Source organism: Peromyscus maniculatus, chromosome 7, assembly GCF_049852395.1.
Source record: "Peromyscus maniculatus bairdii isolate BWxNUB_F1_BW_parent chromosome 7, HU_Pman_BW_mat_3.1, whole genome shotgun sequence".
NCBI classification, from domain to species: domain Eukaryota; kingdom Metazoa; phylum Chordata; class Mammalia; order Rodentia; family Cricetidae; genus Peromyscus; species Peromyscus maniculatus.
Window position 1 is genome coordinate 85,793,587 of NC_134858.1, and position 19,622 is coordinate 85,813,208.

General features: G+C 42.7%; 2 protein-coding genes across 6 annotated transcripts in view; one reads left to right on the forward strand and one right to left on the reverse strand.

The window, feature by feature from the left end:
* The window catches only part of LOC143274298 (uncharacterized), a 41,601-nt gene extending 25,609 nt beyond the window's left edge, over positions 1 to 15,992 (reverse strand). For all 5 annotated transcript variants that reach the window (XR_013052876.1, XR_013052878.1, XR_013052877.1 and 2 more), the window contains exon 1: positions 15,869 to 15,992. Coding sequence is in view for 1 of the 5 variants with exons in the window: in XM_076576797.1 (XP_076432912.1) it covers positions 15,869 to 15,893 (25 nt within the window). In the remaining 4 variants the exon portion in view is untranslated. The remainder of the gene's footprint in view (positions 1 to 15,868) is intronic.
* A 2,267-nt stretch (positions 15,993 to 18,259) lies between these two features.
* Ooep (oocyte expressed protein) lies at positions 18,260 to 19,482 on the forward strand. Its single transcript, XM_006995090.4, has 3 exons — positions 18,260 to 18,503; positions 18,682 to 18,864; positions 19,194 to 19,482. The coding sequence occupies exons 1-3, from the start codon at positions 18,323 to 18,325 to the stop codon at positions 19,331 to 19,333; spliced, it is 504 nt and encodes a 167-aa protein (XP_006995152.1). The 5' UTR covers positions 18,260 to 18,322; the 3' UTR covers positions 19,334 to 19,482.
* The last annotated feature ends 140 nt before the right edge of the window (positions 19,483 to 19,622 follow it).

Consider the following 19,622-nt stretch of genomic DNA (forward strand, 5'->3'; position numbering starts at 1 on the left):
GGATTCAGTTTCCACTTGACACACATTACGTGAACTGTGGTGGTAACGTCTAAATGTATTCGGGGTGACTGAGTGTGAGAACATGAGGCCTGATGGCCAGCATCCAAATCTCCTTAGAGTCACATGAACACAGCCCAATTCCCACACTCTCTCTGCTGTCAGTTCTTTGTTAGGACACCAAAAAATGTCACGGGAGGCAGAGCCAGGCGGATCTCTGTGAGTTCGAAGCCAAGCCTGGTCTACAGAGCGAGATCCAGGACAGGCATCAAAACTACACGAGAGAAACCCTGTCTCAAAAAACCAAAAAAAAAAAAAAAAAAAAAAAAAGACACATGACTGTATGTCAGGTATAATGACATGTTTCTTGCCAGGCAGTGGTGGTGCACGCCTTTAATCCCAGCACTTGGGAGGCAGAGCCAGGCGGAGCTCTGTGAGTTCGAGGCCAGCCTGGTCTACAGAGTGAGATCCAAGAAAGGTGCAAAGCTACACAGAGAAACCCTGTTTCAAAAAACAAACAAACAAACAAAATTAAAAAACCCATTAAAAAAAAAACTTTAAAAAAAAATGTCACAAGGCCTGCCTATAAGTGTTCTGAATATAAAAACCAAAATGGTGAAGTCTTTAGAAAAAGGTTGGCTACTTCAGGATTGTTCTATGATGTCTAGTAAATGCTTAGCAGTGAGTGAGTCTAGAGTGGGTATTTGGACGGCTGTGGACCAGCACAGAACTGGTGCTTACACTCCATGCTTTGCTGAGCATAGTACTGTACATTGCATACAGAACATATGGTAATGCCTTCACTTGGGTAGGCAGACAGGGAGCTGCCTGTCCCTTTTCCTTTTCATCTGTGGGTACATATAACTTACGTTCATGTCACTGTGAGAAGATTCCGTGACAGAATTAACTTGAGTGAGAAATGCTCTTTGTTTCCATCTCTGTTCAAAAGTATAAGTTGTTGGGACAGTGCTGGCGCACGCCTTTAATCCCAGCACTTGGGAGGCAGAGGCAGGCGGATCTCTGTGAGTTCGAGGCCAGCCTGGGCTACCAAGTGAGTTCCAGGAAAGACACAAAGCTACACAGAGAAACCCTGTCTCAAAAAAAAAAAAAAAAAAAAAAAAAAAGGAAGTTGCTTCCAAATTGAGGAATGCTGGTTAGTACAAAAGGGTAGACTTCTTCCATCATATCCTTCCATGATCAGCTGTCTCTCTCTTGTTTCTGATCACCTTACTGGGAGGAGACCGGTGCCTACATGTCCCACATGATGGGATAGTCTCCGAGTCATATTCACTAGCTGCCACATGGTGAAACTTTCCATCAGATGACTAACCCTGCATAAGCCTTCAACATGAACTGGCAGGAAAATTGGCCCAGTTCTTTGGCTAATTATTGAAGTGTGCTTTTACATGCTGCTTCTGGTGTCAGTGGCTATGGTGAATGTGGAGGCCCACAAAGGTTTCCTAGTGAGATCTGAGTTTGCTTTACCCAGCAGGGCTGCATTAGAGGATGCCTGACCATGTGCGTCATTGTATGCTGCTCCTCGGAGTCTATCTAAAATGGGGCTGGGCCTGATGGTGCACACCTTTAATCCCAGCATGCCAGAGGCAGGGGCAAGTTAGTCCAAGCCCGGCCTGTTCTATGTAGTGAGCTCCAGGACAGCCAAGCTTACATACAAAGACTGTCTCAATAAATAATGGAATACATAAATGAATCGAAAGTGAATATTGTGATTATTATGGTTAAATGGCAGAATTCCACCAGCTTCTTTGATCACTTTGAAACCCTGTAAAATGAACAACACTCCCTACTACACCTCTCTCTTTCTCTCTCTCTGGTTTTTCAAGACAGGGTTTCTCTGTGTAGCTTTGTGCCTTTCCTGGAACTCACTCTGTAGCCCAGGCTCACCTTTCCTGGAACTCACAGACACGCCTGCCTCAGCCTCTGCTGGGATTAAAGGCTTGCACCACCACCACCGCCCAGCCCTACACTTTCTTGCCTTCACTGTATTGTCTCCACTGACACACATAGGCAGACCCTGTGATAGATTTACAACATGCCCCCATGGTTGGGCATGCCCAGCGGACCTAGACACTTCCGCCTAGCCAGTTCTGGGTCAAAATAGCCATTTCCGGGTCAAAACGTCTCGCGTGACCAGGACCCCGTGGCTTTGCATGGTTGCGTAAAGCGTGCAGCGCAACCATGTGATCTACACTCATGTGTGGAGTAGCCACATGAACCTGCATACGTATGCGTGACCCAGCCGTTATAAGACGGCGCCATATTCCCGGCTTCCTTCCTTATGCATGTGTCTTTCCAACAGGCCTGTCACATCTGTCTCTGTCTCTTATCTTAATAAAACTCTTGCTAGTGGATTCTGTTGTGTTTCGTGACATTTCCTCTCAGGGTAAGAGAGCCACCGAATAACTAACACCCTGTATTTATCATTAATGATGAAACGTTTCACCCTTGGCAATTTTTATGCTTTACTAAGGAAATGGCCTTAATATCACACATGAAATGTACCTATGTTGATCCACACATCCTGGGCTGTACACGATAATAAATTACTGAAGAGCAGAAAATATAAGTAGACACCAGTGTGGACCATATAGTGACTATTGCTGCTTGACAAAGTTCCAGCATTTCCACATTGCAGACCTTGTGGGGATGCCCAAAACAGCTTGACCACACAGCTGCCATAACAGGCTTAGAGGCCCAGACATAGCTTCTGACAGGCAACACGTAGACCCAGGAAAAGCCATAAGCTGACCTCACCTAGTGGGGCCTGCCTCTAAGGGGAAATATCTGACATTCCAATTATTCCTTATTACCCCTCCCCCACAACCTCCACTATGATAAAAACCCCACCCTGCCTGGGCTCTGGGCTCTCTGCTGCATTGGACATGGAGTCCAAGCCCTGAGCTTGAAAATAAAGGCTCTTTGCTTTTACATATGGGATTTGGTCTCTGTGGTGGTCTTTTGTTGGTCCCCACAATCTGGGCATAACAACCTCACTTCTCCAGTACCTTTTAACATTTACTTTTAGTGATTCTCAATATTAATGCCTTTCCCTTTGGGAAATTTGGCGTGGTCTTCAGTAAAGGATAAAAATGTGTATAATGCCACCCCACATCTGACAGAGGACTGATCTCCAAAGTATATAAAGAACTCAAGAAACTAGACATCAAAATACTGAACAAAAAACTGAAAAAATGGGCTAAAGAGCTAAATAGAGAATTCTCAAAAGAATCTCAAATGGCTGAAAGACATTTAAGGAAATGCTCAACATCCTTAATCATCAGGGAAATGCAAATCAAAATGACTCTGAGATACCACCTTACACCTGTCAGAATGGCTATGATCAAAAACACTAATGACAGTCTATGTTGGAGAGGATGTAGAGCAAAGGGAATACTCCTCCACTGTTGGTGGGAGTGTAAACTTGTACAACCACTGTGGAAATCAGTATGGTGGTTTCTCAGAAAATTGGGAATCGGTCTACCTCAAGACCCAGCCATACCACTCTTGGGCATATACCCAAGGAATGCTCAATCATACCACAAAGATACATGCTCAACTATGTTCATAGCAGCATTATTCATAATAGCCAGAACCTGGAAACAACCTAGATGCCCGTCAACTGAAGAATGGATTAAGAAAATGTGGTACATATACACAATGGAGTACTACTCAACAGAGAAAAACAATGACAGCATGAAATTTGCAGGCAAATGGATAGAACTAGAAAATATCCTGAGTGAGGTAACCCAAACCCAGAAAAACAAACATGGTATGTATTCACTCATAAGTGGATACTAGATATAAAGCAAAGATCAATCAGACTGCAACCCACAGATCCAGGGAGGCTATATAGCGGGGGGGGGGGGGGGGGGGGAAGGGGAGACCCTAGGATGACTGTGGCTTATAATAAGTTTTGGGTTTACTCAATCACTGGGCAAGCTTCAGTGAAACATTTCACTATTAGGATAAGAATTTGTACTGTATCAAGCTGATAATAGAAAAAAAATTCAGCTGGGCAGTGGTGGTGCATGCCCTTAATCTCAGCACTTGGGAGGCAGAGGCAGGTGGATCTTTGTGAGTTCGAGTCCAGCCTGGTCTACAGAGCGAGTTCCAGGAAGGTGCAAAGCTACACAGAGAAACCCTGTTTCAAAAAATAAAAAAAATAAATAAAAGAAAAAAAAAATTCTGGGACTGGAGAGTTGGCTTAGCAATGAAGTCCTTGGTACTCTTCCAGAGAATCTGAGTTCAATTCCCAGCACCCACATGGTGGCTCCTAACCATTCACAGCTTCAGTTCCAGGGCATCTGATGCCTTCTTCTGAACTCAGTGGGCACCAGGTGCACATGTGGTACACACCCATACATACAGGAAGAACTGTCATACTCATAAAAATAACATAAAAATAAAAGCATCTAAAATAAAAATTTTTTAAATGGTGTAAAAAAAGAAAATCCCAATTGTGGTAGTATTCTAATTGTACTGAAATGTGATTTTGATTGTATGTTAATAAATAAAGTTGCCCGGGGGTCAGAGCTATTAGAGCCATAGAAAGAGCATGGCAGTGGTGGCACACGCCTTTAATCCCATAGATCTCTGTGTGTTCAGGGATACAGCCAGCATTGGAGACATACGCCTTTAAGACCTAGAGGGCTGTACATACAGACAGTGACGAGGCAGTCACGTGTTTGGGTTTACAACCAATGAGAAGGCAGAATGACTTTAAAACGACTGACACACAAGGAAATATCTCTTTTTTCGGGAGCTGAGACACCGCAGGAGGAAGGGTGAGATTTTAGCTCTGAGCTCTGACCTCTTGGCTTTCTCTTTTACATTGGTTTTGTGTTTCTTATTTAATAAGACGGTTGGATACATCAACATCTGGCGCCCAACGTGACAAGAATCCATTAAAAACCGCTTGGCTTGGAGGCAGGTCCGCTTTTCCCGCAAGGGCGGCAGGCCAGGCGGTCGGCTTCCTAGTACGAGCGGCGGCCCCCTAGTCTGAGCAGTTGGCTCCCTAGCCCGGGCCTAGATCTGCTTGGCCTCAGGCCGGACTAACTGAGCTGCTTGCTTAAAGCCTGCTTGCTTAAAGCCGGTGCTACAAACAACTCAGACCTGCCCTGCCGAACAGGGCTCTGCCTGTAAAGCCAACGCACATGGTCAGAGCTTAAGGAAGCCAGACCCAAGCCTTGACTCAGCACAAGAGGGAACACGTGGCTGGATTTAACCTTTAGCCAGCTACGCTTTCTTGTGCGTTCTCTCTCTCTCTTTCCTCTCTCTCTCTCTCTCTCTCTCTCTCTCTCTCTCTCTCTCTCTCTCTCTCTGGATTTACACCTCGGATACTAGGTGGCTGTTTTGAAAATCCCCTCGGATTTCTACTGTTCTACGCAGATTTGGTAAGTCATAACATATCAGATATTTTAAAGAAAACTATCTAAAAGAGATTTTTTTTCCACATTAAAAAAAAAATGGAGCCGGGCGGTGGTGGCGCACGCCTTTAATCCCAGCACTTGGGAGGCAGAGCCAGGTGGATCTCTGTGAGTTCGAGGCCAGCCTGGGCTACCAAGTTAGCTCCAGGAAAGGCGCAAAGCTATGCAGAGAAACCCTGTCTCGAAAAACAAAAACAACAAAAAAAAAAAAAAAAAAAAAATGGGTTTTATGTGTACATTGGAAGAAAATTGGTTTTTGTTCAAAATTTTAGGCAGTCTGACAATGGAACAACTATATGAGAAGATTAGTATTGGTGGAATTATGCAGTTTATCACTATGCTAATCCTCATTTTAATATTTAAAGAGATAGTCAATTTAAGTGCCAAGATAACAGCTTTAGAAGAACTTGTTAAACATGTAAAAATTTAGACAGAAGAAATTACCAGTGAAGTTGTTTCAAGTCTGGATCAAAGGTTACAGAAAGAAAGCCTGTTTTCACACAGTCACCCTTAATTTATCCTGTAACCGTACAGCAGATGCCTGATCAAATGGCTACACAAACATTTTGGCTCCAATTGAAATGTTGGATTTAAAAAGGTTTAAGGAGGCAATTGTATCTTATGACATGCATTCCCCATATGTAAAGCAAATGTTAAACTCTTGGTCAACATATAATAGGATTGTACCACAGGACTGGCGGGACCTTGCACAAGGTGTTCTGGAACCCAGCCAGAGACTTCAATTTCTGACATGGTTTAAGGATGAGGCTAAAAACATAGAAAAACAATGGAGGGATAAAGGAATACAAGTTTGCCAGGATCAGCTTATTGGAGAAGGCCAATATGCTTCAGTACAAACACAATGTTTATATGATGTCCAAACCCTAATTTTATGTTGAACGGCAGCCTTGAATGCATGGGACAGAGTTGAGGAACCAGGAAAAAAAATCTGAGTCATTTACAAAGGTGATGCAAGGCCCAAAAGAGTCTTTTACAGATTTTTTACAAAGACTGGCTTCAGCAGTAAAGAGAATGGTCTCGGATTCAGAAGCTGGTAAGGCAATAATTGAATCTTTGGCCTTTGAGAATGCGAATGCAGCATGCAAAAGAATAATCAGTCCATTAAGGGCAAGATCTGCAGCTTTGGAAGATTGGATTAGAGAAACAGTTAATGTTGAAGCTGATGAGCATGATGATATGTGGGTAGGAGAAGCAATTTCAAAAGGTTTGAGAAATGTTAGATGTTTTGGATGTGGAAAGCAAGGACATTTGAAAAGGGACTGTAGACAGGTCATTTCTAGAAACAATGTTTCTTCAAGAAACAATGGCAACAGAATGCCCCTTCCTTCTGGAGTATGCAGAAGGTGTGGTAAGGGAAAACACTGGACCAACGAATGTAGATCAACAAAGGACAGACAGGGTAATCCTTTGCCTCAGTCTTCAGGAAACTCCCAGAGGGGCCTCACGCAGGCCCCCGTTGCAAATCCAGTTCAAAACTTTCCTGCAGCCATAGAGGAAATCCCTGCTCTGAGCGATTAAATAACCAAATGCCTATTGGAATAAATCATGCTGGTCAGGATGATGAAACAGAGGGAATAGAAAATTCAGGAGAATACATAAAGAAAAATTTTTGGCAAACTTCTATTAATGAACAAAGACCAAAATTAACGATAAAAATAAATGGTGTTTTATTGTCTGGCCTGGTAGACACAGGTGCGGACGTTACCATAATTGCACCAGAATTTTGGCATCCAACTTGGCCTCTTCAGGAGGTAAACGTTCAACTGTTAGGAATTGGGACATTATCTCAGGTGAAACAGAGTGCAAGATGGCTGGAATGTATAGGTCCAGAAGGACAGAGAGGAAAATTAAAACCATATGTGGCTAACATAACTATGAACCTGTGGGGTCGAGACTTGTTGCAACAATGGAATACTCAGATTAACATCCCTCCAATCTCAGAAACAAATCATAAACTAGCACATGTTACTGAGAGAAATATTAGAAGATATTGTTCTAATGAGTGGTCACCAGCCATCCATATTATACAAGAACAGGGCACAATAACTGATGATCTTCCAAAGACACCAACAGCTCTACCTTTAAAATGGTTAACAGACAAGCCTGTATGGGTCCAGCAATGGCCTTTAACAACAGAGAAACTCCAGGCTTTAGAAGAGCTGGTAGAAGAGCAGTTAAATGCTCAGCATATTGAAGAATCAACCAGCCCTTGGAATTCTCCTGTATTTGTTATTAAAAAGAAATCTGGTAAATGGAGAATGGTAACAGACCTTAGGGCAATTAACAAAGTAATTCAGCCAATGGGTTCTCTACAATCTGGGATGCCTTTGCCTACTCTGTTACCAAAAGGATGGCCTCTCAGTGTTATTGATTTAAAAGACTGTTTCTTTTCAATACCCTTACAAGAAAAAGACAGAGAAAGATTTGCTTTTACAGTGCCTACTTATAATAATTCTCAACCGGTTAAAAGATTTCAATGGAGGGTCCTCCCACAGGGAATGTTGAATAGCCCAACTCTGTGCCAATATTTTGTACAACAGCCATTGGAAGTGATACGTAAAAAATTTTCTAAATCTATAATTTATCATTATATGGATGATATTTTACTAGCTGACTCAAATGCAGATACTTTAGAAATAATGTTTGAAGAAGTAAAGAAAATTTTGCCTTGCTGGGCACTACAAATTGCTCCTGAAAAAATACAAAGAGGAGATTCTATTAATTATTTAGGATATATAATAGAGCTACAAAAAATTAGACCCCAAAAGGTGCAAATTAGGAGAAATAGACTACAGACTCTTAATGACTTTCAAAGATTATTTGGAGATATTTCTCATCTACGAACTATTGTTGGTGTAAAAAATGATGAACTGACTAATTTGTTCAAAACCTTAGAAGGTGACAAGGACTTAAATAGTCCAAGAGAATTATCACCTGAAGCTGAAAAAGAATTGGCCTTGGTAGAAAAGAAAGTACATGAAGGGCATGTGGATTGTATTGATCGAAAGCTGGATTGCATTTTGGTTATTTTACCTTCTAGGCGTTCTCCTACAGGAATATTAATGCAGAGGGAAGATATTATATTGGAATGTATATTTTTACCAAATAAACCAAATAAAAAATTAAAAACTTATGTGGAAAAAATCTCTGACTTGATTTGCAAAGGAAAATTGAGACTTCGTCAATTAGCAGGAATAGACCCAGCAGAAATTGTTGTACCATTAACTAAGGAGGACATTGAAAAATTATGGACAGAAAGTGAACCTTGGCAAAGAGCTTGCAGTAATTTTTTGGGAGAAATTAACAGCAAATATCCCAAAAGCGATAGAATTGATCTTATCAAGAGAGCTGATTGGATCTTGCCTCGAATTGTACAGCAAAAACCCATATCTGGAGTTCGTACATTTTATATTATTACCAACTATTAGGATATAAAGAAATGAAAGTTAGTAGTTAGACATTACAATAGAACTTGTAGTCATATTAGATATGTTTTAAAAATTGAGCAGAGATGTTTTAGACAGGTCATCTTCAAACCCTTCAGAGATCTACAGAATATGGCATTTTAAATGTTTTAATAACTTAGAAAATTTTTCTTTTTTGAGACATGTTGGCTCCTGGCAGTACCAATCTACTTCAGAGAAAATATGGGCATTGAAGAAACTGTATATGGAGTCAACTTTCATTGTGGCAAAAGTTAGCTACTGGACAACAAAGTATCCTCGAATCAACAGGACAAAATGGACAGACAGAACACGAAACAAAGGACTACTGATTCTTGCCAAAACAAGTGTGGTTATGGCTTTATCAAAAGGCATCTTCTGAGGCCAGGACAATATGGCCCCATCCCTGAAGTGGCCTTCGCAATCTGGAAAAGGTACAGTGCCCTTTTCCTCGAAGGCAGCTTAACAGGCAGAGGGCCGATGGCTTCTGTTGTGCAATGGAACAGCAGCTGAAAGCTCATGCCTCTCGAAAGTAGACTGGCATTTAATAGAGGGATGTGGAGAAGAAGAGGATGCTGAGATGAAGCCATATATACACAGCCAAGAAGAATGGACAGCTGAACTCAAAAACTGTCAACAATTTCAAGAATTTAAAATCCTGAATCATGACAGGATACTAGTGGAATTCAGGCGTTTCTGGTACATGGACTGCTCTCACCCAATGTGAGGTTGAACTGTTGACCTGTGTACATCCTACTTCTCAAATGAGTCTGTCAGATACGCTAAGCCTATAGGCTGAAGATGATGCCCCAACACTGCGGAAAAACCTCAGGTGACTGCCCAGGCAGCTGGCTGTTTCTGTCAACTCAAATTTTTTGGAAATTTCTTGCATGCACTTCCTGTTTTTATTTTTGTTAGCTAATATTATTCCCTTTTCTTGGGTCTCTGAGGGAGTTGAAGATTAGTTAGTTATGGTTGAAAATTAGTTAGTTATAGTTGAAAATTAATTAGGGTAGAAAGTGCATTAGATACATCTTGGATTTACCAAAATAGGATAATGGAATTATTTTCTCTGATTTGTCAAATACCTGTTTAGGTATTCATTACTTGTATATATTGTATATAGTTATTGTACTTTTGTATATAGTTTTTCTTTTGTTAGTTATAACCTTTTGCTTTTTTTTTCTTTTTATTAAAATAGAAAAGGGGAAATGTGGTAGTATTCTAATTGTACTGAAATGTGATTTTGATTGTATGTTAATAAAGTTGCTCGGGGGTCAGAGCTATTAGAGCCATAGAAAGAGCATGGCAGTGGTGGCACACGCCTTTAATCCCATAGATCTCTGTGTGTTCAGGGATACAGCCAGCATTGGAGACATACACCTTTAAGACTTAGAGGGCTGTACATACAGACAGTGACGAGGCAGTCACGTGTTTGGGTTTACAACCAATGAGAAGGCAGAATGACTTTAAAACGACTGACACACAAGGAAATATCTCTTTTTTCGGGAGCTGGGACACCGCAGGAGGAAGGGTGAGATTTTAGCTCTGAGCTCTGACCTCTTGGCTTTCTCTTTTACATTGGTTCTGTGTTTTTTATTTAATAAGACGGTTGAATACATCAACACCCATTATAATAAAAAAAAACAACTCATAGCATGTAATTTTCCAGTAAAGTAGAATTTTAAGTCATCATTCCAGGTGTGTAATGAGTACAGCAGTGTGCTTGAGGAGTAACAAGTCCAAAGACAGGCCAGAAGCCTCAGGTATGAGGCATCTGGGCTCTGTGCTTTGCTTCTGTTGCCCAGCAACCTTGAATATAATGTCAATAAAGCCTAGGTCTGGTGGTCTGGTGGTTATATGCCTGTAGTCACAGCCACTGGGGAGACCAAGCCATAAAGCTCACCTTATTTATTGATTTTTATTATTATTTTTATTTACTTTTTTTTTTTTCCAAGACAAGGTTTCTCTGTGTAACAGTCCTGCCTGAGGAAAGAATATTTAGCAGCGGTGGTTGCCTGTCCTGAATATTCAGGCAATATTCAGATTGCCAGTGTAAGGATTTGGTCCTTAATTGCGTCATCAGCCTGTGCTGTGTCCCAGCCTAAAAAGCGGGTGGGCCCTCTGTTCATCCCTCTCTTTCCTTTCTGCTCCTTCCTTCTGTCTGTCCCCTCTCCCCCCTTCTTCTCTTTCCTTTCTGTTCCTTCCATCTGTCTTCTCTCTCCCTCTCCCCCCCTCCCAACAAAGCTCTTAAAAGGTAACTATGGCTTGTGATTCTTCCAACCAGCACTCTCCTCTGTGGGCATGGCCGCCTCAGGTGGCGGCCAGCCATGAGCAGCATGCCCTTTAACCAACAGCCAGTCCGAAGGGCCTGAAGCATTGCTCATAGCTCAGCTTATATAACCAGAGACACCGAATCAGGAGAACTGACCTGGAGGAGGAGAGCAGTGAGTTGATTGTTGAGGAGAGGATATTCCAGGGAGCTTATGGACCAATTGTGGGAAGATTGTTCTCTTTCCCTTTCTTTCTCTCTCTCTCTCTCTCTCTCTCTCTCTCTCTCTCTCTCTCTCTCTCTCTCTCTCTCCCATATTCGCATGTGTGTGTATGTGTGGGGACCAGGGGATATTGTTAGCGTTTTTTTTTCTCAATTAATTCTTCCATTTATTTGTTAAAACAAAAAAAACAAAAACAAAAACAAAAAAAAAAAAAAACAGCCCTGGCTGTCCAGGAACTCACAGAGATCTGCTTACCTCTGCCTCCCAAGTGCTGGGATTAAAGGTGTGCACCACTACTGCCTGATTTTTTTTTCTTTTAACCTTTATTTTTATGTGTGGGGGTGTTCTGCCTGTTGTCTGTACACAATGTGCATGCACTGCCTGTAGAGGCCAGAAGAGGGCATCAGACCCCCTAGGACCGGAAGTACAGTTGTGTACCACCTGCCATATGAACCCTGACTGGGAACAGAACATGGGCCCTCTGGAAGACCAACCAGTGCTCCTAACCACTGAGCAACCTCTCCAGCCCCCAAAGGGTCACTTTAGCCCATTAGTTTAAGACAAGTCTGGATAATATAGCAAGATTCTTTGTTTTCAAATTTATTTTCTAATGTAGCTACCCTTCAAACAAGTTTAGTGCTAAGAATCTATTTGAGAAAGCCACTGTGGTGTCTCATACCTGTAATTCCAACATTGGGGAGGCTAAAGCAGGAAAGCTAATTTCAGTTCAAGGCCAGCCTGGACTGCAAAGTGATTTCCTGGCCAGCCTTAGTTACAGAGATACTGCCCCCTCCAAAAAAACCCCACAAAATGTCTATTGTATAACAATAAAAGGTGACAATTATTATTTACTTTGTGCCATGTCCTGTTCCCTGTATCATAAACATATAATTATTTTTGGTAAAAAAAAAAAATGTGTATAATGTCAGCCTCTCTAAACAAAATAATTCTTTGAAAAAAAAATCCCTGTCACCACAGAACCAGAAATTCCAAAATACCCTCCTAATTACACCAAGAACAGGAAAGTTAGAGATTTACTAGACATACCTGATCTCAAGGATGAAATGTCTACAATTCAGATACAGAGCCTGAGGCCATTAAGGGCAAGAGTTCAGTTAATAAATGTTGTAGAGCAACCAGAATGGTAAGGTATAATGGGAAAAGAGTAAGACATCAGGACCCTCCCTTTTGTGAGCCTTATGGGGGGAACAGGTCCATATAGTAAGACTCAGAAATTGTAAAAATAAATAAAAATAAATAAATAAATAAATAAATAAATAAAAGAAATTGTAGTATAGTCTTCTCCCCAGAAGAAGTCCTTTTCCCAAGGTCAGACATTTGGATAAGGTTCTCCCTTCCCTTGGGGGCTTGAGGAAAGTTTCTGCTTGATAAAGTAGTCATTCTTCTTATCTCTAGCAAGAGGAACTTGTGGCCCTACCATTAACACATGACTGGTGCCTATTGTCAAGGTCAGTGCTGGATTCCTCAACCCCTGATCTCAAGCCACACTCCAGCTCACATGCTCCTTGTCTCCCTTTTAATCCTGTGTGCCACTATAGAGTAGAAAAGGTGTAGCCTTTTTTCAGTTAAACACTGCCGGCAGCCATCCTGCTTCACCCTCAGATTGGGTCCGTTCTCCTCCACCCTCCCCGCCGACTCCACACATCCTCTTTGGGACCTGAACCACACAGCCACAGCCCCACAACCCCACCAAAACAGATCTCCGGCAAGCCATCTGTCATTAGTTTCTCCAGCTCTTTCTTTCCTGTGCCATGCACGTACTTCTGTTCTCTGTGTGACATGCTTATTCAGGTTCTGACCAGCCACCTCACAGTGAGATGGGGCAGGATGGGCAGCTAGCCTCTGCTGACCACTGATGTCCTTTATTCCCAGGTCTACATGAGTGCTGCTTGTCATTATTCCTAGCTACTTCTGGAGTCACGTGACCATGCATGTGCTGTCAGAGGCCAGGCAAAATGCTTAGTCACTCCAGGGCCATAGTGCTACGTAATCCATGAGTGTGGTCATGTATCTGCACACACACAGTGTGATCACATAATCTATGCGCATGCGTGGCATAGGTAGGTAAGCTCTTAAACACCTGGGCGAGGTGAACTACAAAAGCAGGCTCTACCTTATCTGCTCTCTCCGCCTCTTGCCAGAGGTAGCACGCACCCCTCTCCCTCTCCTTCCCGCTCCTTCCCCCTCCACCCCCTTTCTTTTTGGTAGGCCTACCCACCTTCACCCTTTCCCTTCCCTAATAAAAGCTCTTATAGTGGGTTCCATTGTACCTCTGGTGTGGTGACTAATAACCCCACAGCGCAGTGATGAGCACAGGTTAGCAGTTTAAAGTTCATCATTGATGGATACATGCATGTATTCCCACATGAGCTAGGGTACATTTATGTCTGCATCTCTTACTCTACCCAGGAAATACACATAGTCCTCAATAGACATGTGATTGATAAGTGATGTAATTAAAGTGAAGGATGCAGGGTAAATGCTCAGGAAGTATAGCTATTGGTGCATCTTGCCATCCACCTCACAGCTTATCATGAGTCACAGACTAAAGCCATGGACTCCAAATTCTCGGGCCATTGTTTTTCTATGACATATGCCTGCTTGGCCTGTAAGCAGCCATTTTAACTTCATTCAGACACTTGTTTAGACAGAATCGTATAAAAGTTTAAACATGATGCCTGTGTTGGTGTGAGTGCACTCAGAATTTACTCCTAAATTAAGGCCAGCATTATTCTGTAGAATGTTCCAATTGACTGACCATGTCAGTAGACATTAGTTTGAATGAGATAGATCCAGAAACCTTGGCCAATCAGTATTATGTATTAAAATGTTTAGTAGCCCGAGATCTGTGAAAACCCACCACATTATATGATGAATACATCAGTAATATGAGGACCTCTATGTGTTGCCTTTGGACAAATCATAGAGAAGCCTGTAGCTCAACTTTGTGACAGAGCTCTGAAGCAAGGTTAGGAAACTAAACCACACAACACAACTGTTGGTGGTGGTTTTTATTCTTTTGGCTCTTTTGCTCTTTGGGGAGCCTGCCACCCAGCTCCCAAATAAACCACACATGGAGGCTTATTCTTTCTTAAAAATGCCTGGCCTTAGCTTGGTTTGTTTCTAGCCAGCTTTTCTTAAATTAATCCATCTACCTTTTGCCTCTGGGTTTTTACCTTTCTCTATCTCTGTATATCTTTACTTCTTTCTCTGTGGCTTCCTGTGTAGCTACGTGGCTGGCTCTTGGAGTCTTCCTCTCCTCCTCTTTCTCACTCCTATTTATTCTCTCTTCCTGCCAGCTCTGCCTATCCTTTCTCGTGCCTTGCTACCGGCTGTTCAGCTCTTGATTAAACCAATCAGGTGTTTTAGACAGGCACAGTAACACAGCTTCACAGAGTTAAACAAACACAACATAAAAGAATGCAACACATCTTTGCATCATTAAAACAAATGTTCCACAGCATAAACACATGTAACACATCTTAAAACATTCCAGAACACACAACCAAGGCAATTAGGAGTTAACAGACCTGTTCAAAGCTACACCACAGGTCTATATGCAGATAACACCAGGACAGCCAGGGTTACACATTATCTGCTTTTGTGTTTTGAAACAATGACTACTCTTTGGATAACCAACCAACCATACAAACAAACAAACAAAAATGAAGTATTTGATGGTAGCTCAAGAGGGACATGGGTTCCTGACATAAGTATAATTTATATCCCTAGCATCCAGATAACCCCCAAAGCATCAAGTAACTGTTTCTGGTTCAATGAAATACAGAAAGTACACATTCTTAGGAACTTTCTCACATGTAGAAAGGATATGTCTATACTATACTGAATAAAATACAGCTTTCAAAAAAATCAGAGGTGTGTGTGCTAAAAATGTAGAGAGACATACATTATTGTGTGAAATGCCTCAAAACATCTCTACCATTCCAGAGTAACTACAGTTTTTGAGACTAACAATTTCAGTACAATAACCTCAACAAGGGTGTACCTATTAAGAACAAGCTTGAAGGTGGAAGCCAACTAAGAATTGACAAACATGTCCAGAGCGGTGGCACACTTTTTTAATCCCAGGACTCACTCAGGAGGCAGAGGCAAGAGGATATCTATGAGTTGGAGGCCAGCCTGGCCTACCAATGAATTCCAGGATGGCCAGGGCTACATGGTGAGACACTTTCTCAAAAATAAAAATAAAAAATAAAAAAAAAACAACAAAAATGCTAATAAAAACAAACAAAAAGAGGGTTGATAAATATATGTTAAGTTTTAAAAGTAAAATGCTTTGTAAAAGCAGCAAATACCAAAGTTATAACGTAAACCAATATTATACTGTGTATAATATTAAAAACAAATATTTAAATAAGATATTCTGAAAACTATTGAGCAGAACAGTAGAAGGGACTGGACTCAGTGGCCAGTTTAGTCATACCTTGGTTTGAACAGCAATTCCCCATACCCTAGTCCTAGTCCAACAAACGTACAGGTGTGATCACTATGCTCAGTGCTCACTCTGGGCCGTCTCTAAAGTGCACTGGCGGCACCGTGGCATGGATATACAGAATCACATAACCATGGCAGCAGCGGGTCACAGAGGGTGAGCTCACAATCCCTACTGAGATATCGGACTGCTGGCTGCTCTGCAGGCAAGTGTGCTTATTCAAGTTCGGCACCACACATAAGAAGGAGTGATTTTTGTTGGTGTTACGTATGTGCTATTCTTCCCTAAGTGAGGGAGTCCCTGCAGGTGTCATACTGGGAAGTGAACTGTATGAAGAAAAAAGATAAGAATGAAAACTCGGTGGCTGCAGATGGTGGCGGCGGAGGTGCATGCCTTTAATCCCTTCAATCCCAGTACTTGGGAGGCAGAGTTAGGCGGATCTCTGTGAGTTCAAGGCCAGCCTGGTCTACAGATTGAGATTCAGGACAGGCATCAAAACTACACAGAGAAACCCTGTCTCAAGAAACCAAAAACAAACAAACAAAAAAACCCAAAATGTAATGTTGTGAATGTAAATACCAAATCAAGTTTGGGTGTGGTGGGTGTATGCATTTAATCCTAGTACTTGGGAGGCAGAGGCAGGTGGATCTTTGTGAGTTTGAGGCCAGCCTGGTCTACAGAGCAAGATCCAGGACAGGCACAAAGCTACACAGAGAAACCCTGTCTCAAAAAATCAAAAAAAAAAAAAAAAAAAAAAAAAAAAAAAAGAAAGAAAACAAAATTGATTGCTCCATGGCATTATCCCTACCAAAATATCTATCAACCATCATAAACTACATGAACAAGCAAAGTACATGTTGTACAGATGTAAAAAGGTCAAAATGAAACACTTCATTTGTAGTAATTAAGAAATACGAATTAGGGGCTGGAGAGATGGCTCGAGGTTAAGAGCACTAGCTGGTCTTCCAGGGGACCCAGGTTCAATTCCCAGCACCCTCACGGTGGCTCACAACTATCTGTAACTCCTGTCCCAGGGGAACCAACACCCTCATACAGACCTACATTCAGGCAAAACACCAATGTGCATAAAATACATGAAAAGAAATTAAATAAATATGAATTAGCAGCCAGGTGTGGTGGTACCTTTAATTCTAGCACTCAGGAGGCACAGGCAGATCTCTTAGTTGGGAGCCAGCCTGGTCTACAGAGCCAGTTCCAGGACATCCGGGCTACACAGAGAAACCCTGTCTCTGGGAAAATAAAATAAAATTTAGAGAAGATAGAAGGATAAATCTCTCACATAATCTGCTGCCTGAACTGAAACCCATTCAGGCTGGTTCCTTCCGGGGGATAACTGGGAAAATGAAACTGCTGGAAGTCCTGGTTGTAGTTGCTTGGTTTGGGTCGGGTACCAAGTGTTTAAAGAGCAGACATGAGGCTACAGGGAAAATGAGGGAGCAATAGTCACATGACCTCCACTTTCCTCTTAATCAAATTCAAACCAAAACACCTGGAGGCAAGACAGTGGCCAACTGAATAGCAGGGCCTGTTAAACAGCAAACACATTCTAATTCTTTCGAGGCTGAGATGGGTTCTGCAAGTACTATGCAGTAATATATACCTGGGAAACTAGGATTCCAAAAACTCTGCCTCCAAAATAAAGGGAAATCACAAATCAACTGGCGCCCAGATAAGAAAGACCAGGGATCTTATCTTCCTCACGTCTTCACAAAACTGATGCCCACAAACAACACGGTGGCTAGCTCCAGCTCCCTGTGGGAGTCTGAAAATAAGAGACAAGGTGTGGGTGATACAGGCTTGTGTGTTTGGGAAGTAGCCTCAGCTGGGAGCATCTCAGGAGAACAGCTTAAAACGAATATATGGACCTGTGGGAGCATCAGGGACATCTCTACCTCATGCCCAATAGCGACCCCAGTTAACTGGGAGACACCTAGAGAGGAGATGGCAGTTTAGACTGAAAGGAGAAATTCATGCACACATGAATTGGGAATTTAGAAATAAATGAAATTTGTCAAATTTGTTGTGTATTTCAATAACCACTTCTGCCATTTAGTTTAAAACATGATACAGTACCGTGAAAGAAGACAGCAGACAGCAGGAGAGACATTCTATCGACCCTACTAGCCCGACCGCCCTGAGCCCATGTCTTTTAAAGTAACACGGAATAAACTAAAACACTGGAGGTCAGTTAAGTCAAGTCATCAAATCAAATTCTCAGGGTCAGCAGTATGCTGGGCAGGCCTAGGATGCAAGAGTCCGCCCCTGCCTCCGCCTCCGCCCCCCACCCTTACCCCTCCCCGTGGCCCCAGCCCACCTACTTGCCTTGCACGCTCTGGCTGGGGGCGTGGCCGGATCAAGCCTTGAAAAGCGCGGCTTGCAGCCAGGTACCGCACCTACTCCTGCTTGCTGGCTGAGCCTTCCAGCATGGGGCCCCATACCACCGATGCTCACGCCGAGACGATGCGGGACCCTTCCTCGCACAAGCTGCTCGGCGCTCCGCCTGCATCTCCGCGGCTTCGTGTGCGGCCCTGGTGGTTCCCAGAGCACGAACTCGAGAATCCTCTGGTGCTCTATATGGAGGCCTGGCTGGCAGAAATGATCTTTGGTGAGCTTCTCACCACAGGGGTCTGGGTTAGCTCCCTGTATTATTCTATAGGGGCCGCAAGTCCATAATCAGTTCCCCAGTCCAGTCCAGTCTGTCCATCAAGCCCATCAGAGCCCGCCCCTTCTTTCCCACCTGAAGCCATTCTACTTAAAACTGCTTAGTCTCTTTATCTGTTTAGGCCCAAACCGATCCTTAATCTCAGAAATAGAGTGGATAAGCCAGGCTTTGCTGAGAGTGGATACAGTCGATTCTGGGAAGATGGCTGAAATCACTATATATGGACGACCCTCTGTAAAGAATCGAATGAAGAATATTCTCTCGAACCTGGCGACCTGGCACAAAGAACACCACGTCCAAAGAGGTGAGCGACTTTGGAGACCTACCTGGGGAGCAAGCCACGGGATGACTCCCAGCCTCCGGAAACTTTCTCACAATTTCTTGCAGTTTCCAAACACTGGGCAATGAGTGTCTCTGGGGATCCCTTTCGGAGGAGACCCTTGAGAACCCAAGTGCTGGCCGCACACACTCAGGCCCATCACCCTCCAGCTCAGCCTTAGGCAACACTCTTCCCAGATTCCAGGTCCAGGACCCCTTCTCTTTAAAACCACGCTAGAGCCGCCTCCTCTTCCCAACTCGAGGGAATTAGATACCATTTCCTCCCCCTGACTGTTGGTGTTGATCCTCTTTCAGCTGCGAAGATGAAACAACTTGAGGAATTCTTGAAGAGCCGTTCCTCAAACAACCAGCTTAAGCCGGTGAAAGAGGCTCCTGCTGACCGACAGGTGGTCCCACCTCAGCCCCTGGAGGTGAAGAAAAAAATAGATTCTTAAAATCCCTACAGATTTGTTTTCTTTCCTGCCTTTGTGGATACCTGTTTGCTTTCTTTGCAAATAGCAATTTGTAGAACTATTCCAATATGGAAATGGCTTTTTTTTTTTGTCTGTTATTTTCGTCACATGCAATAAAGTTAATTTATAAAAATTAGCCCAGTTGATGTGAGGTGCGTGTAGGTTGTATTCCTACAATTTCTAGTACATCTGTCAGGCTCTTGAGGATGGCTTAAGGTAAGTGGGTTTTTTTTGTTGTTGTTGTTTTTGTGTCTTTTTGTTTGTTTGTTTG

Coding starts and splice junctions, on each gene's coding strand:
- Ooep (XM_006995090.4), top strand. CDS start 18,323: ATGGGGCCCCATACCACCGATGCTCACGCCGAGACGATGCGGGACCCT. Junction 18,504..18,681: donor GCTGGCAGAAATGATCTTTG/GTGAGCTTCTCA, acceptor TTATCTGTTTAG/GCCCAAACCGATCCTTAATC. Junction 18,865..19,193: donor AGAACACCACGTCCAAAGAG/GTGAGCGACTTT, acceptor ATCCTCTTTCAG/CTGCGAAGATGAAACAACTT.